Here is a 27,900-nt window from a genome sequence, read left to right as displayed (position 1 = left end):
TGCATGCCAGCTGCTCTGTGGGGAACATTTTACTTCTTGCTTCCTAAGGCTGTTGGGCCTATTTCCCTAAAGGCTCCCTTGGTCCCTCGGCATCCCTGACTTGCACACAGCCCAGAGAGCAGAGCCAAAGCTGGCTTCTCTACGGGCTGAGTGAGGGCTCAGAGCAGAGGGTGAGTAGGTTGGCTCCACGGTCTGTCTGTCTGTCTGTCTGTCATTGAGCACCCATCAGACTCTGTCTACTCCCCTGTCCGGGGACTATATCCCCTTGGTTGCATTCCCCGGGGTCTGTGGAGATCACTGCACAGGATGGGAAGAGCGTTTCCATCCCCATCGCTGTGGCCCAAGGCCTCCCGGGCTGCCCTGGGCTCCCGCACTGCACTCCCCTCAGATCTTCTGGGTCTCAGCCTTTAGGCTGAATCCCAGGGCAGAACCAGGCCTTCACGTCTAGTTTCCAGTTTTTAATGTTTTTCTTGCAAAACCAAAAATATAAAACTCATAGGAGGTGGAAAAGAGGTCCTGTACATTGTATATACACGAGGTCCGTGATTTGAGAACCTTAGGAGGAGAGAGGGGGAAAAAGCCAAGACACTGTCACAGGGCCACAGTTCCTGGCAGGCAGCTCTGAGGCCAGACAGCCCTCCGAGGAGGGGAGCTTCCCCTGCGGTGCGGCCTCGCTGCCCCTTGTGGCAAGCACCAGGGCCCATGGCAAGCAGGTGAAGTAGTGTCAGGAGCCAGCCAGGCAGGTGCAGCGGGCCTCCTTCAGGTGTCTGTGTAGATGGGGGGGATGTGACTCAGGCAGTGGTCAAAGGCCCCGTTGGGGAAGAAGCCACAGTCCTCGGGACCGCTGGATACCAGGTCTTCAGACGGCTGTGGTTGCAGTGCAGGACACGGGGTTTCTGCCAGGGCCTCGTAGCCTGGGGGCAGGGCAGAGAGCAAGGGTCACAGATGGTAGGGGCTGGGCTATGCGACCCATCTTCCTTTTACATTCCTTTCATGCGGCTTTCAGATGGGGGCGCTGGTGACCTGGCTGGAGAGCAGTCACAGGGTCTTGCGTGCTAAAGAACCAGGGCAGCTGGCAAACAGGCAGACTGGCGTGGCACAGGCCCTTGCCAGTGTTTGACTGTAGTATGGTGGGGAGGAGGGAGGATGGGAGGAAGGCAGTTATTCTGGTGAGGTTGTACCCTGGCTCAGGGAGGCTGAGCCTCTCCAAGCTTTTCCTTCCGTCTCTATATGGGATGCCTTCCTCACCACACAGGGCTGGTACACAGACATGAGAGTGTATGAAGTCCCACCAGGGCTAGCCTTGGCAAGTGCTCAGGGGAGGGAGGCTTTTGGGCGGCTTACCTGGGGCAGGCAACGGTGCGCCGAGGCTGGAGTAGGCGTTGGGTCGCAAGGGGTTGAAGCCATGGGCATCACCCACTAGTCCGTCCCTGGAGGCTGCTGGCTCAGTGGTCCGGTAGCAGTCGCCATAGGGAAAGCAATTCTGGACGGAGTGGAAACTGCCTTGGTAGCCTGCGAGAGGAGGCAGGGAAGGCGGTGATGGAGGGAAGTAGCCACGTCACAGGGGAATCGGCCCCCTTGTTGCTCGGTTCAGGCATGGGGGGGTGCGGATGAGAAGGGGGTACAGGGAAAAAGTGGAGGATGGTAAGGTGGTCAGCTCCTCCACCTCCCAAATCCACCATACCTGCCCAGTCCTCCTCCAACCAGCAGGCCTCTCCTACCTGTCATCAAGGCCAGAAACCCAACCTGTTGTTCAGAGTACCCCCCCTCCCCGTCTCCCCCAGACCCCATGGCAGTCCTCGTGGTTCCAAGGGGTTGCGAGTGCCTTACCTTGGGGGCTGGGCAGAGGTGGCGGTGGGCTTTGGAAGGGTGGGTAGGTCGGCTTGCTGGGGAGTGCAGAGAATGACTGTCCCCCTGGAGACTGACTCTGGGAGGACGTCGGCAGAGGTGGGGGACCGAGCCCCTTCAGCGGGCTGACCATGGGTGAGAGGAGGCCAGGCCCCAGGCTGCAGAGAACAGAGCGCCACGGTTTCATCTTGGGCAGAGGCATGACCCAGGGCCTCAGCACCTGCTCATTTACAATGTCACGAACATGAGCCTTCCGGCTTGGTCACGTTCCAGCGGAGTTATGGGTTAGTTGAGACCTCCGTATTTAGGTCTCCAGTAAACAAGGAACAAAGATGGCTGTGACCTTGGGAATCTACAGATTCAAGCTCCTGGCACACACACACCTTGGAGTGTTGGGAGCCTCCGTTTTCCTTCGGGGTGCTGTTTACCTCCTGACACGTGGCAGCCGTCACCAACATGGGTTAAATACCATCCACCCCCGCTGGTGACCAGCCCTCCAACTGTGTGCCACTCTGGCGCTCTGGATGAGGGGCCGAACAGACCATCTGAAGTCTGATTCACCAAGGTCTCCTTTTTGGAGATCAGGAAACCAGGGTTCAGGGAGGCTGCGCCAGGCTTTCCGTCCACAGGGCCACACAGCGTTGACCTCACAGGCTTTGATGAGCGTTAAATAAAAACCACGTACGCACATGAGCCAGCACAACACGCATATGTCCTCATTAGTAAATACCACGGTGGGGGATGGGGGAGGAGGAAAACCAGCGCATGCACCTGACGTGCGAGCTGGCATTCTGTTTTACTATGTGGTGTATGGAGGGAGCCCCTCCTAATTTCCTTCCTGGCCACCTGTCTTCTACTTGCATAGCTTCTGTGACGGGAGGCCCAGTGCCCACACTCCCACAGAACTGGAGGAATGCAGGCTCAAGCCGTGCTCTCTGGAAGCCCGTGTGAGCTAAGACTGCAGGGCCTGAGAGATTCGCAGGTACCCTGAGCGCAGCCATGCTGAGTCCCACCTGACTTTGCTGCAGACCCTACAGGCCAGGCTCCCACCTCAGGTGTTCGTCCTAAACCTTGAGTTCTTCCTACAGGGACTTCGGGACTTTGGGCTCAGGGACTCGGAGCCCACAGGCACGCAGCCTTGCAGCCTGATGCACACAGGCACTGCCGAAGAGAGGGAGAGCAGCGGCCAGGTTTCCAAAGCTTCGGTTTGACTTGTGGATTTCCCGGGACCGTCTCTATCAACGGTTCTCAGCCTGTGGGTCCCAACCCCAAGGGGTCGCCTGTGGGCCAGGTGCAAAATTATAGTTACTCAGTGGGGAGGGAATAATTTTATGGTTGTGGGGGTGTCAGCCACAGCATGAACTGTATTAAAGAGTCGCAGCAGCATTGGGAAGGTTGAGACCTATACTAAAGCAGACAGCGAACTCAGGACCGTGGCTCTTGGCCACTCTGTCAAGCAAGGCACATTCCCCTCATTCCCCTACTAGAGGGTGGGGGGGGGCAGTGCCCACTCGGAAGGAAGTTAGACTCTGTGGCAGGGACAGGAGATCCAGGGGCGCACTGGAGATCCCCTCTGCTTCCTTTGGCCCTCGTAGCCTGCTCCCACAGCCTTGCCGGACACGCCATCTTCCGCACGCTTGGGACTCTCCGAATATAACCTGGAGATTTGTCAGTGTTGTGAGTCCACGGGGGACAGGGTCTCCCTCTGGGCACTGCCAACTGTGAAGGTCGGGCCATGAGCGGGTGACGATGCTGTTCATTCTTCTGGCGGCAGCCAGGCCAAGACATGGTCAGATGAGTTCTCTTCCCTTCAGAACTGTGGGCTGCCCGCCTTGCCCGCTTCCCCTCTCAGGATGTGTAACTCAGCTGTGCCTTGCAGGGAGGGCAGCCGTGGTCTACTCCATCACCAGAGCCCACGAAGGAGCCTGGCATGTGGCAGTTGATGGCCAGTAGCCACAAACAGGGTCTTTTTGAGACAGGGTCTCTCTGTTTAGCTCAGGCTGCCCTCAAACTCTCTATCCTCCTGCCTCAGTGCCCTGAGTGGTTAGATTTCAGGTGTTTGCCAACATGCCCAGCCACAAAGTAAGTTTCTAAACCACCGAGCCCCAAACCCCACAGACAGATGAAGGGCAATGCAGAAGTTCCTAGAATCTGGAAAAGCGCGTGCATCCTTAAGGTTCATTTTCTCTGTCTGGACCCACCATAAATTCTCCTTTGCCACCTTCACGGCCAGTGAAATGAAACAGAGGCAACTGCGCACAGCCACCACACAGGCCAATCTGTGCCACCCCAACGGCATGGAGCTCTCGTGGGGCCCTCTCTGGAGCGAGGTGAGTGCCTCCCACTGCACACACCTGAGCTTCGGTTGAAGCCTATAAGAGCTACCTTAGACCTGGCTGGCAGCCCCAGGGCTCCGTGCCTTCCTTGCACGGGGCTGGAAAAGAAACCCACCAAGTTTGGTGTCTCCTCTGAGCCAGGGTAAATACATTTGGTCATGAAGTCAGGTCCTCTTAGCATATTTTTGAGTGAATCAGATAATTCTGTCAAGCTATTTAAACGTCCCAGAAAACCGCTGGGGAGCCTCAAGTGGCCAGTCCCTGTTGACTTTGGCAAGCAGGGGAAAACCCAAGGCCTTCCCGCCCATCTCTCTCCTCTGGGGCTGAAAAAGAAACCCATTCAGGCCAGCCCCAGGCTGTGTCAGCCGGGAGGCCCTTCTCTCCAGCAGGCATCCGGAACCCGGGCGCCTGGCAGCTGGGGACAACTCTAGCCACTCTGCAGGCCAGGGCTGGGCGTGTGGGCTGGGGTCCTGTCTTGTCATCACTCTGCCTCTTGCTGCAGGCACTCCCTCCTGATGGGCACTTAGGCCGGCAGCAGGCGGGTGATGAATGAGGCCAAGCCACAAGCCCAGGGTATGCAAGGGCCCCTGTGGTTTAATGTCTTATGCCGAGGCTGGCCCTGGTTAAGTAGGTGGTCTGAGCTGGGGCGGGATGCGCAGGAGCTACGGTGGAGGGGACCTGGACCAGGTGACCACAAGCTACACTGGGCGTGGGCAGGCAGTCCTCACAACCTTCCTGGAGGAGGAAGAGACAGGCTCAGGGAGGGCCCAAGGCGTTGGGCTCACACATCCAGCGTTGAGCCTGTGCCACAATTGCTGACTGGGTTCTCTCCCCACCCGTCCAGCCTTGTCTCAGGCTGCCATCTCATATCCCATGCCCTTCACTGCCCCTTACTACATAACTCATGCTCTTGGCCCGGCCTAACCTTCTGGGTACCTCTGTCACTGGCCTTATGTCTGGCTCCCGGGGCTTCTCTCCAGCTCAGGATTCCACACAATGGTTCCCCTCCCAGCACATCCCTGCTCTCACCACACCTGCCTTTGTCCTTGCTGCTCTTTCTTTTCTTTTAATCTTTATTTCTATTTTTTTTTAACTTATTTGCCTTTATTTTATATGCATTGGTGTTTGGCCTGCATGTATACCAATGTGAGAGTGTCAGATCTTGGAGTTAGGGACAATGGTGAGCCGCCATGTGGGTGCTGGGATTTGAACCCAGGTCCTCAGAAAGAGCAGTCAGTGCCCTTGCCCCATGGGTCATCGCTCCAGCTCCCTGCTGCTCTTTCTTACAACTGCCCACCTGCCCCAGGAGCCTGGCTTAGCACTACCTCCTGTAGGCAGCTCATCTGGCCTGCTGACATCCTTTCTGGGCTTCTGCAGCCCTTCCTGCTCCTCCTCTATACGGTCAAACAGTGTAGCCTGTCCAGCATCTCCTCAGAAAGCCCTGAGTGGCCGGACACTGGGGCCAGGGACCTACTCACAGGAGTTATGAAGGAACAGATGAATGAATGGCAAGGACCCAGATAGGAGCAGCAGGCCACAGACTCTAGCTGTGCAGTGGTCAAGGCTATGCTGCCTTGGGAGGGAGGGTAAGGAAGGAGGATCAGTTGCTAAGGCCAGACCTTGAGCAACAAATTTGAGCAAGTCACTATTGGTGATCAGCAAAATGGGTTGGTGTGTGTGTGTGTGTGTGTGTGTGTGTGTGTGTGTGTGTGTATAGGCTGGGACTCCCTCTGATCACACAGAAGGATGGTGGTATGTTCACCAGCTCCAGCCAACAGGGCAAGCAGCACACTGAATGTATTGACCCTGTGGAAGGCTCTGGGGGGTTCAACAGGCCCTAGGCTGGCGCCTCTATGGGAAGTCTGGCATTGAAGGCCTGAAGAGCCAAGATGCTGGCACGGTACTCCTGAGGGCCTGGCTGTAGCCAAATTTTCCTGGAGCCTCTGAAGGGAGGGTGTGGTTGACTGGAAGCCTGGTTACCAATAGCACCCGCCTCTGGTGGCAGGGGCAGGAGGTACCAACAGCAGCTTACACGGAAGGTGGCGCAGGGCACAGGGAGGCCGCAGTCCGTGATGCACAGACGCAGGCTGCCGTCACCAGTGACAACCGATCGTGTGCCGCTCACCTGCCCTGAGCACCGCCCACCCGAGCGCTCAGGTGTGGCCCCCGAGGACTGGCTTACCATACGTACCCATCCCTGGTGCTCTCAGCTGTGGGTAGGGGAGACAGGTGGTGGTGGGAACCAGTGGTGACCTCCAGAGGGTGGTGCCTGGAAGGGACGTCATGGGAGGGGGACAGGATGCCCGAAGCGAGTCCATTTTGTGGGGTGATGGAGCCAGCATACACACCTGCAAGGAAGCAGACGGACGTCACTGGGATTTGGTCACTGAGATAGGGTATGAACATCTTAGGAGCTGGGATTATCTGCTTTCGGAGAGAAGGACAAGAAGGACGTCAGTAGAAGGGAATGGCACCCACTCTGATTTAGATCGTGGTGAACAGAGCTGAGGCCACCGTGATGGATGAGAGGATGGAGGGAGACGGTCAGAGGCATGGGCTGCTTTGGAAAAGCAGGGCGTTGACTCTGTGCCCCCAGAAGCAGGTGGGGACCTTGCTATGGAGAGAAAGCCCAGGGCTTGGCAGATCCTCCCAAGAAGCAGTGCTTCTGTAGGACAGCAGGGCTCTCTCTGCAGAGTAAACCCCTCAGACACAGGCAGGCAGAGCCTGGGTATCCACTGTGGCCAGCTGCAGAGGAGTGACTGTGTATCTGGCCCGGGGGCTCCTGGGAAGGCTTACTATGAGTAATTGTCCAGGCTGTACCCTATGGGAGGGTCGTGCCCAAGGACTGAAGACACCTTTTATCACACCTGTTCCTCATCCACACAGGTGAGCTAACAGACCAACAGGAATACCTCGTCAGAGTCACAGGCTGGTCCAGAAGCCCAGATGACAGTTTGGTGACCACAGAGGGCAGCATTGCCAAGGGTCCCGTCAGGAGAGGATGACCCCTCCTCTGGACTAGGACCTAAGGTGGGCACAACAAGATCTTCACTTTGTTTTACGATGCTGGAGACAGTATCTAGGTCCCCACACATGCCAGGCAAGATGTCTAAGCTCAAGGGTCAAACGGTTTTTGGATGCTCCCAACTTTGCCTATAAAATGGGACCAGTTTTGCCGTGCTGTTAACCTAGCATGCTTATTTGAATGGAAGTATCACTTTTCTTGAAATCAGTGCATCAAGGTCATGTTCCGGAGGATGCTCCCCTGGGGCTGTGCTCCCAGCCGCACTAGGGCAATGTCCACTGGCTAGCCAGTCTCTTCTCCCCTGCTAGCTGTTACTTCTTGACTGTGGTTCCAGTTGTGAGAGTGCATGGCGGGAGTGGGGGGTGGCAGTAGCTCAGACCCAAAGCTTTTCACGTCCTCTGAAGGACTAGCCTGGGAACACCCAGGTTCCTTCCAGGGTGGGCTCAGCTGCTTAAGAGTAAAAAAGCCAGTTCATCCTAGACCGGACATTCTGACCAGGAGGCTATTTCAGGACACTGAATGGGGCTGGGCCACCGGCCTGAGGCAGCATCAGGGAACTGTGGTAACATGGCCCCGAAAGCCTTTGAGCTGCCAACAGGCCTAGGCCTTGAAGACCGGATGACCCGCAACTCCTGGAGGTGACTGTGGTTTGGTGGCCCTAGCAGAGGTCCCATTATTAAGTCACTGTGGTTGGTAGCTATGGTATTTATTTATGTGCCAAGTTTCCCCCCCCACACACACACCTAATCTGACAGTTCGGAAGCTCAGACTCCTGGAACATCATGGGCTAAACCATGGGCTCCTCTCTGAGCTGGGCTCTGAGCATCCAGCGAAGAGCTTGGCTTTGATACTACAGGCATGGTAGCCAGCTGATCACGCCGCCCAGACTCTGCCAGGCCAGCGAGCACCCTGAAGCCGTGTTCCCCTCCGTGCCTCGGGAACCCCTGTGCTCAGCCCGCACCACTCTGCTCTCCTCAGTAGCTCCCTGCCTGCCATCTTGAATCAGTTTCGGGCCTTGACAGCTGGGAAGGCTAGAATGCTGACGGGTCCTTCCACCATGATGACACCTGATTCTCACACCCTCACTACCTATCAAGACACGCCCGCTGGCTAAGTGTCCCCTCCCGGATCAGAGAGTGACAAGCTCACATCATTGTGTCCCCCCCCCCCCGGTTTTGGACTCTAATCTGTCCCCTGCCTTCGATGCCCCCCTGGCCGATGCCCTTGCCTGTCTGCCTGTCTGCCCTTGCCAGACAGACACGTGGCAGTGACCGAGCATGTACACGGACAGTGGATGGGATGAAAGACTCTCCAGACCCTGAAGGGGTCGTGAAAGTGGGGCCTGGGCCTATAGGCTCCCCAAACCACACCACTTTGGGCTGTAAAGCAGCAACATCAATCATCAGCCATGAGCACTTAACCTCTGGCCCTAACATCTGCTCCCAACTGTGCCTCAAGCGTCTGTGTGCATCCAGCTCTGGGGAGAGGCTATCCTTCCCCCCCTCTTATTGGAGCGAAGGATTGAGGCCAGTAGGTACAAAGACCTGTGCGAGGTGGCCTTTACAGAGCTCGTAGGAGCTGTTCAATGAAGAGCGAGGCCTCGGGGACACACCCTAGCTTCAGGCATGCACCTCCCAGGTAAAGATTAGGAGGTGGGTCCAGGCCCCGAGTAGCTGCTGGGGTGCATTTTCGGCTTTGTCTTCACAGCAGTCATGGAAGGGGCACTGGAGAAGATCTCCCCTCCTTGGACTGGGCATCGGGCTAGGCAGGTCACCCTTCAGCCTGGTGGAGGTGTTCGTCACGAGTGAGGCTTGCAGCATGACAATGACCTCTGCACTTACCCCTCTGGGAGGACCAAGAGGCTCCCAGGCTGACCTGCTGATCTGGGTTGGTCCTTCCTGCCTGGTGAGTTCTCTCAAGGCAGACACTTGGGGGCTGTAGGATCCACGGCCCTTGGTAGCTGTGGTGGGGTCCCAGCAATGGAACAAGCCCCTCCCTGTCCCTTCCAAAGCAGCAGTTTTGGGATTTGGGGTACCTAGCTGGAGCGCGAGGCCCTCTTTGCAAACATCTTGGGGCATCTTCACACAGTAGGCCTTGCTGATGGGTGAAGCCATGTCCTCCCATGGCTGTCTGGTAAGGGCCCTGATGTGTTTTAAAGTGCGCTACTACTTCAGTGTTGGGGAGAAAGAATAAAGAAATGCTTGAACCGGTTGGACTAATTCAAGAAATGCCAGAGGGCACTGAGCTCTGAGGCTGTGGTTTCCTCGGGGAGCAGGGGTGGAAGGCAAAACACCAGAGCCTGCGGCTGCATCTAAAGGCCACGCTGCCCGCACCTAGGCAGTGTTCCCAAGCCACAAAGCCAGGATTCATGCCATGGTCTGAGTGTGCCCTGCAGCCAGCAGCTGCTGCTCTTGCCTGAACCAGTGGCTGTGAGTGCCATCCAACAGGCCTGCGGGGTCAGACTCAGAGAGGCCGACTCTGGGCCACAGAACTCTGTGAGGAGGATGTGGTTTTAGTCAAGTTGCCCATCCTCCCCTGCAAGCTTTGGTTTTCTCTTCTGAAGGAGTCAGGCTGGGCACTGAACAGGAGGACCTCAAGTCCACAGAGGAACTGCTCTCGAGCTTCTTGGAGTGCCTCATTATGGATGAGTGGAAGGGAGATGGGCCACAAGGAAAAACCTGGCTGATACTCGGGGGTGGGCTTATCACAAGATTTGAGACAGGGTGACATGTCCCCCGGCCTGGCTGCCCCACACCGCGTGCCGCTGACTCTGTGAGGAGGCTGGCTGACTCAGGCCTTCCCCAGAGGATTTCCCAGCCACAGGCTGGTGGGGAGACAGAAGGGAAGACTTCCAAGAGGAGGGGACAAGGAGCTAGGTTCCGAGAGCAGGGTAAGAGCCACCTTTGTGATGGGGGAGGAGGGGCTTCCTGAAGTGTGGGCAGGAGTGTGCTCAGAGAGCAGCCACAGCTGGCCTCACGGGCACATACCTGGGAGTAGCTCCTGGCTCAGGGTTTGGCCGCCCTTCCCCCTGCTGGCAGGCAAAGGTGTGGCTGCGTGGAGTTGCTGCAGTGCCAGGCACTCGGACAGAACGTCAGCCTCTGCGTCGGCACCCGTGTGCAGCTGGAGAGAAAGCAGCGGGCAGGGCAGGTGTGAGCATCAGCCACCTGCCCTCAGGCACCCCTCGCTTCTGGGGACAAGGCCGCTGCACTGGCTTCCTCATCAGGACGTCGTGAGGACTCCCGAGAAGAGCCAACAGTGCAGGATTTGACATGAGAGGGGTTTTTCTAGAGGATGTTCCTAGAAGAAAGTATGCCGGGAAGGTTGGGCATACCTTCAGCCCACTGAGGCAGGGGAGAAGGAGGGGAGCCTTTCAGGCTGGAGTTGGGGGTCCTGCGTCTCTTGGGAGGGGTGAGGGCTCTCTTCATGGTCCCTGAGGATCAGCTTTAGAGGTGTAGCCTCAGCATAAACCAGGAAGTTTACATCTACTGATGCTCCGCGGCTCCCATCAGGACGACCTGTGGCCCTAGAAGTGATGTCGCCTAGCAACTGTCCCTTCTCCCCTCTCCATCCAGCCTCCCTGTCGCTATGAGGGGTTGGACCCCAGTCTCATGGAACCTCTTTTCCTCTGTGTCAGTGGGTAATTAACCTCTCTGGGCCTCACCCACCTTGCCCATACTCTGGAGCTGTGACTGCCTCTACCACCGCAGGCCATGGCAAGTAGAGAAAAGATTATTTGTGAAGTACTATGTGTAGGGCTGGCGAGGCTCCAGCTGCCTGGCTCCCACTGGGTCACAGTAGCGGCCCAGTGTCCGCTGTGTGGACCCAAACTGTCTGGCTAGCATCAAAGCTTGGCTGGGATGATCTGGCCCATGCCACTTTGGGGCACCTTGAGGTGTCTATACTTCTCCAGGTGAGGTGAAACCAGAGAGGGCGGGACTCTCAAGACACGGGGTGACAAGGGCACAGGCACCTGCATGGGAGGTCACCCTTCAGGGGGAATCCTAAGGCTTAGCGGTCAAGTGTCCAAACGCTTCCTTTCCCGGGTCAAAACAGGTGCCAAAAGGCCAGAGCCTAGCCCATGCTCTTGGGCAGCTGAGAGTCGGCCTCCGGGAGCACGCCACCTTCCCAGGTGGAGGGCTGATCAGGCGGAGAAGGCATGCCAGTCTCACACTGGGCTCTCAGCGCCTGACCCAGCAGCTGTTTTCCATGTAAACGAAGTTTCTGGCAAAAGAGGGCCAAGGCATGTTCTTGCAGACCACAATGCCGATTGGATTAGGAACAGCAGGAGAGGAGAATTAAGGAAGAAAAGCATTTCTAATTCTCTCCAAAACGCAGCAGGGCTGCCAAGGGCTTGTCATAATACAAGGGTCGCCTTCCCCAGAAAGATCCATCATTCCCGATGGCTCTAATGGATGCTTATTGTCGGGAAGTTTGCAGATCTGCAGCCCAGGTCCCTGGGGGCTCAATGTGAGCCAAGCATGGGCCTGGGAAAACCAGGGCAGGATTCCGGCCCTTGGGCACCAGTCCACTGGGGATAGCAGCAGCCTTGGCACCTAGCGCCGGCCTACAGAAGCCTGAGTCATCCCTTGCTGCCCTGAGGCCCCTCCGCTGAGGGCTGTGTCAGGAGCTGGCACCGGCTGTCTCTCCTGGGCCGGGCTGCTTGGTTAACACTTTGAGACTCAGTTCCTCCATCTGTGAGAAGGACATAAGTTAGGGCCCACTTGTAGGACGAAAGCTACTGTACATAACGCGGCATGCACACTGTCTGGCCTGGCGGCTCGTGCCACAGTCCCACTGAGTTAAGGATGTGATGGCCTTTGCACCAGTAACACAGCGACTCCACGCTCTTCTGCTCAACCCTTCAAACGGCTCCCCAGTGCCTCCAGGACGGAGAGCCGTGCCCTGTGCTCCTATCCACCTCCATCAGGAGGTTAGCTTGCTCCTGGTACTCTGTCTCTACCTGCCCATTCCATGGGACGGACTCTCCCTGTCTGTATATGCTGCCCGGCAGCATCCATGATCACCGCGAGTGGACCACGGTGCTTGCTTCTCACAGTGCTCAAGCACTGGGCTCATCCTCACGTCTCTCTACCTTGTTGCTGCTGCCTGCTGGCTTCTGCCTGTTCCTTCGCTCTCACAGGCTCTGACAGAGAGCACCCCTCTCTCCTCACTGCCAGGGCTTTGGCGATTGAGTGCCGCAAGCCAAGATGCTCTGCCCAAAGTTGCTGCCCTGTCCCCTCCGTCATGACCTCCCAGCAGCTCCCCACTGGCTTTTCATGCAAAAGGTACCCTCTTCGATGCTTCGCCTGGGGTCCTGATAGCTCCCCCTGGCCCAGCCCAGGTGTCCGCCATTTTATCCAGGGCCATTTCCACTATGTTCCTTGCTCTCGGGGCTGAGCTTGCATTGCACTCTTAACACCCGCTTGCTCCACATGGCCCCGGAGGTATCTCAAGACTATGTCCTCTCCCCCAAGACCACCTGATGGCGTTAAGTATCTTTAGGACACAGCTCCAATCTTAGGCAGGGTTTCCAGCATGCGGTGACTGCCCACCTGAACACAGACGTCAGTACACTGCCCCGGCCTGTGCTGTGGCTCACACATGTGTGTACATGCTTCTGACATGGGACTCGGCTGCCCACGCTCCAAGGGAGTGAGTGTCCACCCCTCTACGCTTGTGACTCTGTGCCAGGTACAGGCTCAGCCCTGGACATACATTCTGTTAGCCAGTCCTCACCAGCACCCATTCCCCAGCCAGCCACTGAGAAACGGGACACACGGAGGCCTAAGGGCCACCAAGCCAACAGTGGCAGGCCCCACGGGTGGGACCGGAGCTCACACCCCCTAGATCCTTAATGGTTCCTGGTTGCTTCTTCCTAGGACCTTTCTCTTCCTACGCAGATGGGCCAAAGCCCTTTATCTGTGCCAGAGACAACCTCCACGCTGTCATCATTATCACACGTCAAGGAGCTTCCTCTCGTCTGTCTCAGGCCACTGGAAAGAGGCACCCTGTCCTTTGTTTTATACCCGAAATGCCTAGCCCAGGGCTGGGTATCAGTGCTACGGTTAAGGGTGTCAGTTTGTTGGTGGGTGAACGCCTAGCCAGTTGGGGTGGTGGGGGCAGGGCCGTGGGCCGGTATTCTGGCTGGGAGGAAGACATGGGAAATGGTCAAGCGTGTAAGGCGGTGTTGTGCACACAGGCAGGGGGGCACATGGACTGATGCTGGACAGGTGGCTGGGAGTAGAGGTGTGTGGAGGGATGGGACTGGGCTGTGGCCACCTACCTTCTTACGCACCTGCTGCTCTTTGGCCGAGTGGGCCTTCACGTGCTTGCGGAGGGAGCTGGGGTCCGTGTAGCGCTTGGAGCAGCCGGGGATCTGGCAAGCATATGGCTTCTGTAACGTCAGAGGGGCACGGGCGAGAGGTAAGAGGGCGCTGGTCAGGGTGGAGGTCCCCCACGTGACCTGCCGTGGACCGAGTGGCTGAGGGGTAGGCTGCAGTCTGAAGGCTACACATGAGGGAAGGCCCCTGGCCTGGGAGAGGAGAGGCCCTGTGTCCCCATTCGGCCACCCATGTGCAAAGGGGGACCGACTGAGCCCTGTATGGTCTTTCTAGCCCACACTGGCTGTGACAAGCAGTATGCGAAGCAGGGATACACAAGAGGTTGTCCTGGGCCAGAGAATGAAGAGAGGAAGAGGGAATGTCCCAGGGCCGGCCTGCATGACTCCTGTGGCACTACTGGCCACGGCAAGCAAGGTTCTCCCTCCAGTAACTGTGGGGGGCTGGAGGGGGCGATCAGAAACCAGGTCATTTCCTGGTACTGCCTGGGGTCCTCCTCCCATTGTCCCCACCCACACTCCAGTGTCCCCCCATCCTACCCAACCCACATCACCCCCTCTTTATCTTTGCTCAGAACCTGTCTTGTGGATTGGCCTGAGGTTCCCACAGGCTGCATTTTCCACCCTGGGCTGCCTGCCTTCCCACTGCCCGTCTGCCCTACCACGGAGGGGGCCAGCTAATCCTGTCCAGAAGTCCAGGGAAGGGCAGCTCATGGCCCTACCCGCACCTCACAGCTCAGGGGCTTCCGTAAGACCAACTTGGGGTTCCCAGCTACTGAGGCATAAAGCCCAGAGGATTAACATATTGAATACTGAAAGCTCTTGGGACTGCCCGCTGGACTATAGAGGGTGTGTGTGTGTGTGTGTGTGTGTGTGTGTGTGAAATGGCACCTCTCACAGTAAGCCCCAGGGACCGCCATGTCCAATTGGACACACCAAGCAGAGCTGCCCACGTGCCTTGGGGCGATTCTGCCCCTGCCAGAGGCGGCGGGAGGGGGGCCAGGGGCCCACTGTCCAGGGGCCTGGTGGGGAGAAGCAGAAAGAGATGACGTAACCATACCTTGGAACTGCCACGGAGATTGCCAGGTTAAAGAACAGAGAACAACAAAAAGAGAGAGACAGTGGTAAGAAGTTGACTAGGCCAACAGGAAGGCAGGGGCGGGAGAGGAAAGCCTGCCTTGGACTGCCCACCATCTGCTTCAGCATGCGAGTCCCAAACACACAGCTCCGACTTCCATCCTCCCCCCACCCCTCCAACCCCAGGACACTCTCCCATGAGCCCTGCCCTGCCCCTGAGCTGGCTGGCCCCAGGTCTTGTCCCTTGCGAATGCTGATACAAATCCACACGCTCTGGTCAAAAAGCAAACAAACAGCTCTGTGTGGCAGGCACACTGGCTTGGAGACAGGGCAGCAAGGCCCATCTTTGTGTTTGTTTTTCCAGGGCTTGACGTGGATAGAACATTCCTCAGGCCCAGTTCCCTTGAGCCCTCAGGAAACCCCGTGGCTGTCCCAAGCCACCAGCCAAACCCTAGGCCCGAAATCCCCACACAAGCTCTAAGACTGGGGCTTTGTTCTTCCTGTCAGCAGGGCTACTCTTGTCTGTAGAAACGGGACACACGGGACTGCTCCAGCAAATGAACACGGGAGACGGTTCCGTCTCTGAAGGCTCCCGAGGTACAGCACTGCTAAGCACTGGTCACCCATGGTGACCAGTGACACCTCGGAGTCCCAGACCCACCCGTGAGGACTGCAGAAGATGTCATAGCCAGCAGGTGTGTTGGTACCTCTCTGTTTGCGGATTTCCTCCAAACAGGCCAATCAAACAGAGGCCCCATCCCACTGAGGGGAAATCTGAGGCCCACACTGCCAGGGTGTGGTGGGATTCGGCTGACATTAAGACCCTGAGTGACAGACCAAGAGGAAGGAAAGGGCTCTCTGGTTAACATGCAAGCCTCTCCTCAGCCACCTCAGCTATGCCCTCTATTTTCAAGAGGCAGACTGCTTACCACTGAGGAAACCGAGGCACAGGAGCTGCGGTGGCTCTCATCAGAGCTTTCTGAGCAAATGGCAGAGCCAAAAGCAGAGCTGAAGCCTGCCTTCTCCAGTCTGTACGGAGAAATGCCTTTCTGTCACGGGCCCTATGCTCTCTGACGCCACGACAGCTGGAACTAAGGCTGGGTCTCCTGTGAAAAGCTAAGGTGCTGACTGTGAGCCTGACCTGCTGCTGACCTGAGGGCTGTGAGCTGGGACATAGCCTAGCGACCTGAAGGCGCAGCCTAAGCTATTTACACAGAGAGAGAGCTGGGTATGAACAGGGTATGGGGCCCTCAGACCTGCCAGAGGTGTCTTAGGTACATGAAGGCCTGGGATAATCCTGTGGGCTCGTGTGAACTCGACTTGGCCTAGGCCTCAGGAGCTCTGTTCACACATCAAGTGAGGCTGGGTCTAGCGAACACAGCAAAGGCAGGAGTGAGGAAGGAACAGCAAACTGGAGACGCCATGGGGACATGCCCTAGGCCTGGAAGGTGGGGAGAGGGGCAGAGGCCCTCTGTTGGATGACTTGTGGCCTTGGCAAGACAAAAAAACCAGGGGTTCTTCAGTCTACGCTGCATCTCCTGGGGGCAAGGGCAGAGGGCCAAGGACCCCAAGGCTGAGAAGGTGACCAAGGGGAGGGGCCTTGGAAGAACCACAGCTCCCTTCAGGTCCCAGCTGCTGACACTGTAGCCTATGAGGGGAGGGAGGTTGCTTTTGAGCTGGGGACAAGGACTATTCCTTGCCATTATGTCCCCTCTGCCCCGGCTCAACCCTTCAAGCTTTCCTAGTAAACAGCCCTGGGCTTGGAGTCAGCCAACGGAGCACCTGGCTCTGTCCCTTGCCGGCCATTAGCACAGAAATGATCAGACCTGGGTCTCAGCTTTGCTTTAACTCTGGCAGGTGTGAGACACTACACGCCTGCAAGACATAGAGAGGGCACAGCCCAGGGCCTGGCCTGGCTCCAGAGTCTCCAGTGATCTTCCTGCTCACTCTCCTGAACCTGGTTTCCCGGCTGGGAGATAAAGGGTGGGGCTGTGAAGGCTGTGTGTCTTCTCAGGTTTGACCTCTGCTGTTTTATGGCTTCCAGGTTGCTCAGATAGGTTGGTTACCCTCTGGGGCCTCTGCTTCCTCATCTGCCTATTGGACAGGTTTACCGAGTGCTGCCTAGACCCCTCCCAAACATACGCGGCACATGAAGAGAACGGCTCTGAGGTCCAGACGGAGCTTTCCCAGCAGATTCCAGCCTTGCGCTGCCCACAGGGTCAGGATCCTCCCAGGGTACACGCCACTGCCCCCAGCACCCATGAGACTGGCGCTAGGCTTGGGTCCGTCACCTCTGCCAGAGCCCAGCCATGCAGTCGTGAGCAGCCACAGAACCCCTGGGCCCACCCCCCTCCTGTGTCAAACGGGGCAGGGACCTTGGCGGCAGCGTCACCCTGAAAGTGCAGTGTTAACTACTGATGTCCTTATTGGCACGGGGCAAGTGTGGGGCGGCCTGGGACAGAGCTGTGCGTCTCAACTGCCAGGCATAAGCAAGGACGGAGAGTTGGGAAGAGACGCAACAATGGACGGCCATGCTGCTGTGGCAAGACGCAGGACCTCACGGGTCACCAGTACAACCCCTTACGGGACAGAGGTAGCCTGTGTATCATGCCCAAGTGAGGAGTGGAAGGAGCAGGGAGCGGCCCGCTCAGGAGGCAGATGTAGCTAGGGGAGTGAGGGCATCCACTTTCCCCTAAAGACGCTGGGGCCTGGGCTGGTCCCCAAGGGCAAAGGAGGGTAATCTCAATTGGAGGCTCTTGTTAAGTTTGGTCGGCTCATCCACATCCTCACTGAGGACAGACGGCCATACCCAAGTTATCTGTGTTTGTCACAACTGGAGGATGATGGGAAAAAAATCTGTCTCCTTAGTGGAGAGCCAGGGAGCCTACTAATTATCCTATGATACAAAGGACACCCCCCCCCCACACACACACACATACTCCTGCCACAGAATTGCCTGCCCTGTGGGGTCTGTGTGTAGCCCTGTTCCACCCCAGCCTCCACATTCAGGCCTACCTACCGTGTCGAGGTGGGTACGCTGGTGCTTGGCACGGTCGCTGGAGTTGCTGAAGGCCTTCTGGCAGCCTGGGTGCTGGCACAGGTACGGCTTCTCGCCCGTGTGGCTCCGCAGGTGGATCTTCAGGTTCTCCAGGCGGGAGAAGGCTTTGCTGCAGCCTTCAAACTGCAGGAGAGGCTGATGAGGGTTGCCCCCGGCCCTGAAGGCCCACCCACCTAGAAACCGTACCCCTAAACCTGCCTGGCCCAGTTCAAACTACCTGCTGTCCTCCCTAAACTTCTGGGAATACCGACCGCCCCAGGGAAGCAGTCAGGCTAAGAAAGTGGCCGGGCTGCAGGACAAGATGGCTGACCTTCCTGCTTCAGACGTTGGGATTAACAACTCACACATGTGCCAAACGTGCACCCTGGATCAGCGACTCTACAATGGGCCATGTCTGAGCATGGAACCCCAGAAAACGGAAGCCCAGCCTGGAGTAGAAGGCCTCCATCCCCGAGAGGCTTGATGTATCAGCCCCTCCTCAAAGGTGAGGCTGTGGCTCTCCATCAGGGATGATACAAGGACAATGGATGGCCAATGGCACCATCCCTGGTAAGTGCTGTGAGCCCAATAACCACATCTGTGCCCTGAAGTGTCGTGGTCATCGTGTAGTCACTTAGCCGTCCTAGCTGCGTACTGGTGCTGGACATGCGGTAGCCACAGCCTGGCTGTTAGGGGAGAGGAAGGAACAGTGTGGAGCCTCCACACACCCAGACCGTCGTCCACGGCCTCGAATGTCTGCCCCTGCAACCTCTGCCTTGCCTGGAGCCACCCTCCATATCCTCTCACATCAAGCCCTTCCTGCCTCCTGCCCTGGTCTCCAGGCAGCTCCTCAGGAGCCCCGACCTAGCAACAGAATCCGGACAGACCTGCCCCCTGGCATTCTATCCCTGTGGCCCGCCTGCCCGCCTCTCAGTCCAGTAGAAGGCAGTTTCAGCCTTTGTTCATGCAGGCCGCTCAGCAAGGACCGTGTCACCTCTCCTGACCATCCCAATCACCTCTTGCTCAGCCTTCGAAGTCCAGCTCAGAGTGAGGCAGTAGACTCCTTCGGTGTGGTGTTACCTACTGCCCTTCTCCACCTCTCCCCACTGGCTGCCCACAGCAGCTGGCCTTCCCGGTACATGGTGTTGAAGGAAGTCAACACTGCCTGGCTGCAGTGCTGGCGTTTAACTACAAAACTCTGAAGCACGTGACATCAATACCCCTCCTCTGGGTTCCCCCTCAGGGAAGGACGTTGCCGAAGATTCTGCCGTCTCCCTCCCCCCTGAGCTGCCATCTAGTCTTTATTGCCTTTGCCAACTGTAAAGGGACAGGGCATGTGAGTGAGCTTGGGGCATAGCTGGTGAAGTGTGTGTGGGGGCATTGGTTCTGAGATCCTGGGGTCCACCAGGCTTATGTCCTTGTCCCCAGAGGGACAGTCAGCTTCATCTAAGGAGCCTGTCTACGAGTGGTGATGTCTAGCTTGGGGCCATTTGTCTGGATGGAACAGCCCATGCCTGGGCTGGGTGAGTCCAGGAACTCAGACATGGACACTGCGCTCTAGGAGGACAAGACCACACAGGAGATACACATGTCTTCAGACATCACAACCAAATGGTCAGGGCTGTAGGCTACGGCAGCACAGAATGGGCGATTCAGCCAGCCTGGGAGCCATACGGGAGATGTCTCCCAGTGAGTGATGAGCATCCCAAGCGGGGAGAGATGAGATGGGAAGGGTACAGATGACACAGCAGCTGGTCATGCCAGCAACCATGTACGCACGGCACGCATTCCACTGACACCCCTGGGAGCCCATGACCATCACAGCACAGCCCAGATAACAGTGGCTGACAGGACAGCAGGCCACAAAAGGGCAGGCTGGGGCACTGGCACACGTAAAGGGCACGGGTCCCACTTTCACAGCGCGTGGAAGTTGTGCACCGGGGAATGCTGGAGGAAGATCAGGTAGAGAGGTCAGAGTTCAGCTGCCCTGCAACTCAGATGCCAGGCTGATGAGCTTAGAGTCCACACCGAGGACAGAGCTCGTGAACGGCTGATCGGAGGTATACTCTGGAAATTGGGGGGACAGGACCAGCCATGCACTCCGGGAACTAGGGGAACAAAGCTAGGGGGACAGAGTCATGCATGGATTGTGGGAATGAGAAGGGACTCTGAGAGGAGACAGAGAGAAGGCAGCTGCTGCAGTTACAGAAGAGGACCACTGAGGCCCAGGCAAGAGCAGAGGCTATGGCAGAACTTCCTGGGCAGCCAGGACAAGGCCCAGAGACAACGACCTCTTGGATGCCAAGTGGGTCACAGTATAGGCCGCTGCCGGGGTCAACCCAATGCAAGCCCCTGCAAGTAAGTTTCTAGTCATGGGGCCTGTTCCTTTATCAGAACAACAAGGAAATGGGTGGGAGAGAGCAGGTGGCCAGTTTCTCCCTGATCCCCAGCAAAGGCCTCGTGCCTCGTGTAATGAAGGAATAGGGCAGGAACAGGGCTTCCTCCCAGCAGCAGCTTAGGCCCTCTGTTGCTTACAGACTGACTGGTTTGGGGGGGGGGGGAAGCTTATTGGAGGAGACAAATAACTCTTAGCTACGTGATTTCTCTGGCTTTGGGAGAAGTCCACCAGACTCCAGGGATCAGTTTACCTCTTTCGCAGCAGGAATCTATGGATCCTTGTCTGGCCTTCAGCACACCTGTTTCCCCATCCCTGCCCCTGTCCAGACTGTACCTCTCCTGGGAAGCCGCCTCCTCCGGCTCTGACAATTTGAGGCATGCATTTTTCAGAAGTGAGGGCCTGTGTTAATGTCTCGCAGGACGGCCCCAAATGTCTCTCCCACCCCACACAGCCCACGCATGAGCTGTGGAGTGATGAGGCCTTTTCTTAATATGTTCACGAGGCCTCAAAGGCCCTTTCCTTCCTTTGCCCCCACCGCAAGCACATGTCTGTGCTGCGTAGCACCAGCTCCTCGGGGGAGCTTTTCCTGCGTTCCTGGTGGAAGGGTTGCCCTGCCCAGCCCTGCCTTCTCTCTCTCCCCATCTCTGTCCCGGGAGTGGCCTGTCACTCTGAGGACACCTGGAGGAAGCGGCAGGGAGAGAAGAGATGCTGCCTCGTTAGTTTAGGTCCAAGATAAAGATGCCGAACAGATCCCGGCAGATCCGGGCTTCCATCAGGGCCCAGACCTGCTCAGGCCCCTGCAAGCCCTATGGCCATCTCTACTATCTCTGTTCAAAGCTACACCGATGTAGTCAGAGACAGAGAGGATGCTGGGAGTGACCATCGGGTCGACGACTGTGCCTGCCTCCAGCAGGACTGGTGCTGCCACAGCATGCTGTGCCCATTGGCCTTCTGGGACATGCAACTCTGCCCAGTCAGATGTGGGGCTGGGGCTCAGCGGCACGAAGCGCAGTGATTACAGACATGGCCCCTGCTACAGACGACCCCGGCAACTACTGGCTGCTCACTTCCTGAGCCACCCCCCAGGCAAGTCACTCTGTGGGTCTCAGTTTCCTCATCTGTAAACTGGGTGAGTGCCACGAACCTTACAGGGTGTTGTGAGTCCTGATCGAAATAACACACAGCAAGTTCTGACCTTCTCACTGTCACTGTTGTTTCAGGTCCCAGAGCAGGTCGGCCCAGGGCAGTCTCTGGCCTGCTGCACCTCCAACAGAGCTGAGCGCGCACATGTGTATGGGCGTGCCCACACATGTGCATGCCTACCTGGGTATGCGTGTGTGTGTGTGTGTGTGTGTGTGTGTGTGTGTGTGTGTGTGTACATGTGAGCATGTATGTCTGTCTCTGTCATCTGTGTGTGTGTGTGCCTGCACATGTGTGCACCCATCTGTGTGTGAGTATGTGCACTAGGGAGGGGGCAGACACCAGCACCAGCAGTCAGAGCTGCAGGGGCATCAGGGGTTCAAGTACAGCCATGAGCCGGTCTCAGGGAAAACAGAGGGGAAGCAGAAAACAGAGGGGAGCTCGGGGCTGCCTTTGATCACACACAGCGGAGCAGGTGGGTTCTGGCATTTCTGATCCTGAAAACCCATACCATCACTGCCGTGGCCCCAACTGCTCACCGGGGTGCTCCGGCTGGGCTTCAGCTGGAGGAGCCCCCTTCCACCCAGATGCCGGAGCTGGGAACCCGCTTCCTTCTCCCTGACCAATCTGCCAGCAGCCCACGGAGAGGCCATCTGTCCAGCACCTCTCCATCCCGTCCCTGCCCATCGCAGCGTGACTCACCCTGGCATCCGCAGGGTTACCTGCCCCCCGCCCCCAGTTCATTCCCGGGTGGCATCTAGAACTTAGTATCCAGGTAGGTTCTGTCCTTATCCCTCCTGGCTACAACTGTGCTCGGCTCTCTAGCGCTTTAGCACACATACTTTTTTTTTACCCTGGTATTCTACCCTGGTGGTGCCTGACCGTGTCATCAGCTCTCACAGCGCTGCATTCCAGCATCTGTGCAGTGTGGTACCAAGTCTTGTACGTACCCCAAGGGCCGCCTTAGGCGAGTTCATTCCACCTGTCCAGAGCCCAGTTACTTCCTGGGCACAGGGAGGAGAGTGCTGTTTGTGAATCAAAGCATGCGTGTAGCATCCCGTGGCCCTTGGCCTCGATGCCATCGGTGTCCTTAGACAGTTCCTCGGACACCTCTTGCTCAGAATACCTTTAAATGTGCTCTTCAGCTCACCGGAACCCTCCAGATTCACCTAGCCTGAAGCAAAGGCTCACACACACACGGGAACAGACCCGGTGACTGCTGGGGGAAGAGCAGCTAGAGAGGAGAGACGGGGCGTCTACTAGTCTTAAAACCTGTCAAGATGGGTGGCTACTGACAACGAAATGCATCCTAAGAGAGAGCGGAATAAACTCAGAACAGCAGGGGCGGGCAGGGCCCCTCAGACGCCTACCACAGGCTACCACGGGCTACCACTAGGGCCAGTCTCAGTGAAGACAATGTGCCCTGCCAGTGGAGTGACTTCCCAGCATCACCCTGCGGACGACAGGAGTGAGGCTCAGACAGGTGATGTCACCATACTCACAGATCCCAATCAGAGCTGGGATCTGGCCCAGAGTCTGAGTGACGGGGCTGCACACCCCTCGACTCAGAGCTTTAAACCACAGGCTATTACTCCTGTGTGTTCACACTGGGCCCAACGTGGGTTCTGATGCCCACAGATCCAGGCCCGGGCTGGTGGTGGGAGTCTCCCTCTGTGGGGCCGCCACACGGAAAGGGGAGCCCAGGCAGCACGCTGGAGAGGAAAGCAAGGCCGATGTAGAGGGCAGAGTCTTGAAAGGCCCTGTTCCCACATGTGGGGCGTGTTACGAAAGAAGATTAAAATAATGGGGGAAAATACGCCGGGAACCGTGAAGCCCCGGACCATCTGGAGTTTTATAGTAACAGGCAGGGGAAAATCAGCCTAATTGAAAAAAGTCCACTGCAATCCATTACTGCTGCGTGCAGCTCACAGTACGGAGGGCAGGAGATGAAAGACCGAGGGGAGCCATTGCTGGAGCCAGGGAGGGGGTACCATCTTCCCCTCCAGGCCCAGCCCAAGGACCCTTCCAGTTCTGCGGGGGAGGGGGAGCCAAAGCCCAGGACCTGTCAGGCCCTGGGTCAGGCTCAGAATCTACAGGAATGGAAGGCTCTCAGCAAGTTGCCTTTGGAGCCTTTTGCTTGTGCGGAAGGGCTAAGGCTATGCAGGAAAACCTTCTGGGTGGCAGGCACAGTTGGCTCTGGTGACGAGCTTTCCCTCTGGCCCCTGGAGAAGAATCAAGGGCTCTGTTTCACACATAAGGTGTACGACAACGCCACGCATAAACTCCCAGAACTAGGACCATGAACTTGGGCAAAGTCGCAGCCCATCTCTGTCCTCATTTTTCTCCTCTCTCAATGGGGCCACCACAAACAGCTCTGAGGAGTAAATACATTGATATACCCAGAGTAGGACCTGGCACACAGTCGGGGCCTGATGAATGTCAAGTTTCTTCCCTGAGGCAGCCATGGCCCAGGAGGAAGGAAGGCCCAGTTTCTCATGCCCTAATGAAGACTCTGGATGCAGAGAATAAAGAAGAGGTTTGGGGGAGTGGGGCGTGAGGCAGGGCAGGGGAGGAAATGCCTCCAGATTTGGCATTTGCCAGTGACTTGCTTCTAAACAAACACATTTTTGGTTTAAGGGTAAAATAGATTGAGTTACAATAGCCTGGCAGGCCATTCAGAGATCAACTTCTCATTTTTGTACAAACTTTTAAGTTACTTTACAATGATTTAGATGGGAGAAATGTGCGGTGCCAGATTCTTTTCCAAGATGTCAAACAACGCTGTGCTTGGCCAGCTTTAAAGGCCAGCCATCCATCCGGGAACTGAGGGCCACTCCTCAGCCCCTCACCCTGGGAGAGGCACACACTGGCCCCGAGCGTACCAGCCACTGACCCCCTTGTGGTTTTCGCAGAGCTCTTCTGAGCCCCGGGCTGTCAGCCCCGGGCATGACAGTCAAGTCATGAAGGGAAGAGACAAACATGGAAGGTTTGGGGATGTGGGGCTGAAGGACACTGGTCCAGACTCTGCCTCTAGACTGTGAGGTCCGGGGGGGTGGGGAGTGGTCTAGTCTAATTTTGGGCACAAAGAATAAGCAGGCAGCTGTGTGCAGTGAAAGACTCTGCCCTGCAGTGGCTGTGACATTTGCTATATACTTGGGACCAGATCAAACTCCATCTGAGGTAGGTGCTGTGGCCCAGAGCATGTGACAGTCATTGAGTTCATTAAGGATGGAGTTGGAGTTCGCCCCTGTGTTGAGCTTTGTGCCTTGAAACACACTCTCATCCCAGACGGGCCAGGGTGGCAATCTCTTCCTGCTAAGATAGCACCCAGGAGCCTTTGAAACCACCCGGAGACACTGGTAGGCTGTGGAAATGGTGAGAAGGGACAAAGGAGTCATGCCTGTCCCAGGAAGGGGCCTCTGAGGTTGTGGTGTCCGGGCCTTCCCTTACCAGGAGCACACTGGGTCAGGCTCACCTTCGGCACAGACTCTTGTCCCCAGAGGAAACAGCTTTCCATTCCTGGTAGTTAAGCGAGAGCTGGAGAGTTGGTGGTGAGGCAGCAAGGACCAAGATGGCCTGACTTCTGGGGGTATAAGGAGAGATTTGGCCAGGGGCCAGGGCCCCAAGAGAGGGGAGACAAGGGAAGAGCTTTCTCTCTCACACATACATAGCAGCCCACCAGATAGAGAGCCAGGATCACAGGCACCTATGTCCTAAAACTGACACTTTTCCTCTCAACTTAGCAGTATGTCAAAGACAGGCCTAGGACATCACACGAACATGAATTCACACTCACACACACACACACATTCTCTCTCACACACATTCTCCACACATCCCCCATCACCCAGACACCCAACACCCAACACAGACACGCAGGCCAACACACCCATGCCTGTACATAGACCCAAAGATACACAAGCCCCAGACACTACCAGCTGCTCAAACACACCAACCCTACAGTCTCTAGAGACACACACTGGCGCACGGCCTGTGTGCAACACGACACACACTGAAACTGACACACGTGGGGAATAAGGGCGGCCGCAGAGTAGCCAGTGCCGTGCTCTAGAGGAAGGGCAAGCCACCTAGGGACAAAAGGCTTCCCCCGTGACACACCAGCATCCAGACATACACTGGTGTATCCAGGTCCCAAGACTGTCGCTCTCTTGCACCCTCTCTTAAACTCCAGGGAGCTCTAAGAGGCCGCCCAGAGGCGTCAGGGAGAAGAGGCTAGGTGGCCTGACTCCTGACTTCCCCTGGTGGCTGCATCGGGCTGGCTCTGGGTTGGGCAGAGAGCCTGTGAAAACCTCAGGACAGCAGCTTCCCTCGGAGTCTCCCATGCCATCTCCCACCCTGCTCCCACTCAGTCTATACCTCACAGCCCTCAGCCTCCACCCAGGCTGACCCCTTCCCACAAGGCCCTTGATTTGGTTTGCCATTCAGCTCTGCAGCTCTTCTGGTCCTTTTAGGTTTGGCTCACACTGAGGCCGTTGCTAAGCCTCCTTCCTGCCTGCTGGCCGGCCATGAAACTCCCACTGGTGCTGAAGTGGACATTTCCTGGCTCATGCATCGCACATTCCTTAGGGCCTTGCTTTGAGGCCCTGGGGCCCTATGTCACACTTGAGACGTAGATCGAAGCCAGCGCTCAAACTCACAGAGGGTGCCCAGGCGAGGCGGCCTGAAGTGACAACCTAGGCCCAAGGCCTCAGCCCAGTATGTACCCTCGAGCTAATGAAGGACGGAGCAGGTCATTCGGCCACACAAAGTCCAACTACAGAGAGAACAAGAATCTGAGGAGAGCCGTCCTGGTGGCTGGGGCGGCACTGCGTGCCAAGCACCACTCTTCTCTGGTCCCATCAGCATCTCGGCAATCTTGGGAGAGGCAAGAACAGGCTTCTGTCTGTAAGATGGGTAAAAAGAGGCACCGAATGGCAAGGAAATAGCCTAAAGGCTGAGACTCAGTGTTCGTGCTGTGGCTCTCAGAGGCAGGTGGAAAAGGTACCCAGTTATAATGACTGCACCTCACAGCTTCTCTGGTGGCCAGTAGGCTAGCTGAGGCAGGGGAGGTCCGCACGGCAGACAGAGGCCTCCGCTGTCAATAGTTCAACTCGTGGCCCAATCTCCAGTGTCCATAGTGCTATCCAACTATCTAGCCACACAGAAGGCCCTCAACTAGTCCAGGTACCCTGGGGAAGTGTCTTTTCTTGCTCAGCCTTACTCAGTTCTCACCTGTAGCATGGCTGTGTGTAGACGAGAACCGTTAACTCCACTTAAAGGCCATGGAGTGGAGATGACTCAGCAGAAAGCAGAGCAGACAGGAGCCAGCTCCTGGCTTTTGAGCATTCTCGAGACGGATGGAGAGAGCTCTGGAGACTGTATGAGTCACGTGGTTAATACTTCACATGCCGCTGCCGCCACAAACCCACCCTAGAACGGCGCCTGGTGTAGCGTGCCTGCGTGTGCGCAGTGTGAGTACCTGTAACGAACTAAATAAAAACGGGGAATAGACAGCACCCAAGGAAGCCCTTCTCACTTCCTCTAGAGCCACAGAGAGAGCACGCTCTCCAGCCTGACCGCTCTTTTGGTATTTTCTCCGTGTCTCAAGGAGGCCTGCCCCTGAGCCACTGGGAAGACTTGGATTTTCTGGAGCCAGCTCAGACTCCATCAGATGGTTGGGGGACAGGTGGGCTTTGGCCAGAAATGGGGCAGGGTGGCTTAGCAGCTGTTGGTCTTAAAGGCTGAGGGACCTGTGGATCTACATAAACCTTCATATCCCAGGACCGAGAGAATGCCGCAGACTGCTGGGTGCTGCCCCGTGGGCTTCTGGAGAGGGGCTCCCTGGCATGTGGAGATGCCCACGCCGTGGCAAACTTCAAAGTTAAATCTACTGTCCTCACATTCCAGCTGTGGGCTTCAGACTCAGTTCCGATGTGAGCTACACGGGGAAACGCGAACGGGAAGGATGGTCGAGGCTGGCATGGTGGCGCACCTCAGTCAGGCTCAGCAGCTCTACAGTGCCCTGCTTGGGTGATCTTCAGACTCCCCTGGGTGGAGGGCCACCATACTACTTTTCTCCGATGTGATTTCCAAGGACGCCCGGCACCAGGCTTCTCCCAATGACTGAATCAAAAGCAAAGCGCTACAGAGACTAAGGAAACACTGGGCCACAGTAAAGGAATGACCAGAGAAAGAAAGAACAGTTCCTAAATCACCAGAAAAACCATGTTGGCGGTTGCTAGCCACCACACTAAGCACTGGGGCCTCCTAAAACCGCAAACCTCTGACAGTGTAGGACAGCCAGGACTGGGGTTCTGTAAAGCCTGGGCTTCCCACTCTCCCAGGGAGGGGGCTCCCTCTCTTGGGCCACAGGGAAACACTCTGCTGTCACCACGCTGAAGAAACAGCTATGAAAACCAAAGAGCTGTGTCTATGCCATCAGCAAGTCCCTGAGGGGAAGCACTCGTGGTACCATGCTCCCCTGAGCTCCAGGGACATGAGGCGCTTTCTGGGAAGCCAGCTGCCCAGATGCTTGGCTCGGCAGAGCCTCATCACCCCAACTCAGGGGGCAGCTGGAACTCATTAGCATTATGTCAGGAATAATGTGAAATTAAAACGTTTAGCTTTGGCTTCGAACACTGAGGAGGACAGAAAGAGAAGAGTGCCACTGCGCTGAGCGATGACCTGGGCACCGGTAATCCC

The 27,900-nt window shown here is 56.9% G+C and overlaps 1 protein-coding gene across 1 annotated transcript in view; it reads right to left on the bottom strand.

The window, feature by feature from the left end:
• Positions 1–478: 478 nt before the first annotated feature.
• Positions 479–27,900, bottom strand: part of Glis1 (GLIS family zinc finger 1) — a 63,226-nt gene continuing 35,804 nt past the window's right edge. The window contains exons 2-8 of the mRNA XM_055629001.1: positions 17,643–17,804; positions 13,493–13,603; positions 10,197–10,329; positions 6,376–6,532; positions 1,831–2,006; positions 1,345–1,512; positions 479–914 (exon numbers count right to left, since the gene is read on the bottom strand). Coding sequence (XP_055484976.1) covers positions 760–914; positions 1,345–1,512; positions 1,831–2,006; positions 6,376–6,532; positions 10,197–10,329; positions 13,493–13,603; positions 17,643–17,804 — 1,062 coding nt within the window. The 3' untranslated portion in view covers positions 479–759. The remainder of the gene's footprint in view (positions 915–1,344; positions 1,513–1,830; positions 2,007–6,375; positions 6,533–10,196; positions 10,330–13,492; positions 13,604–17,642; positions 17,805–27,900) is intronic.

The sequence above is a fragment of the Psammomys obesus genome, unplaced genomic scaffold (genome assembly GCF_907164565.1).
Source record: "Psammomys obesus unplaced genomic scaffold, mPsaObe1.curated_primary_1811, whole genome shotgun sequence".
In the NCBI taxonomy this organism is placed as follows: Eukaryota; Metazoa; Chordata; class Mammalia; order Rodentia; family Muridae; genus Psammomys; species Psammomys obesus.
This window is presented reverse-complemented; position numbering and strand designations above follow the sequence as displayed.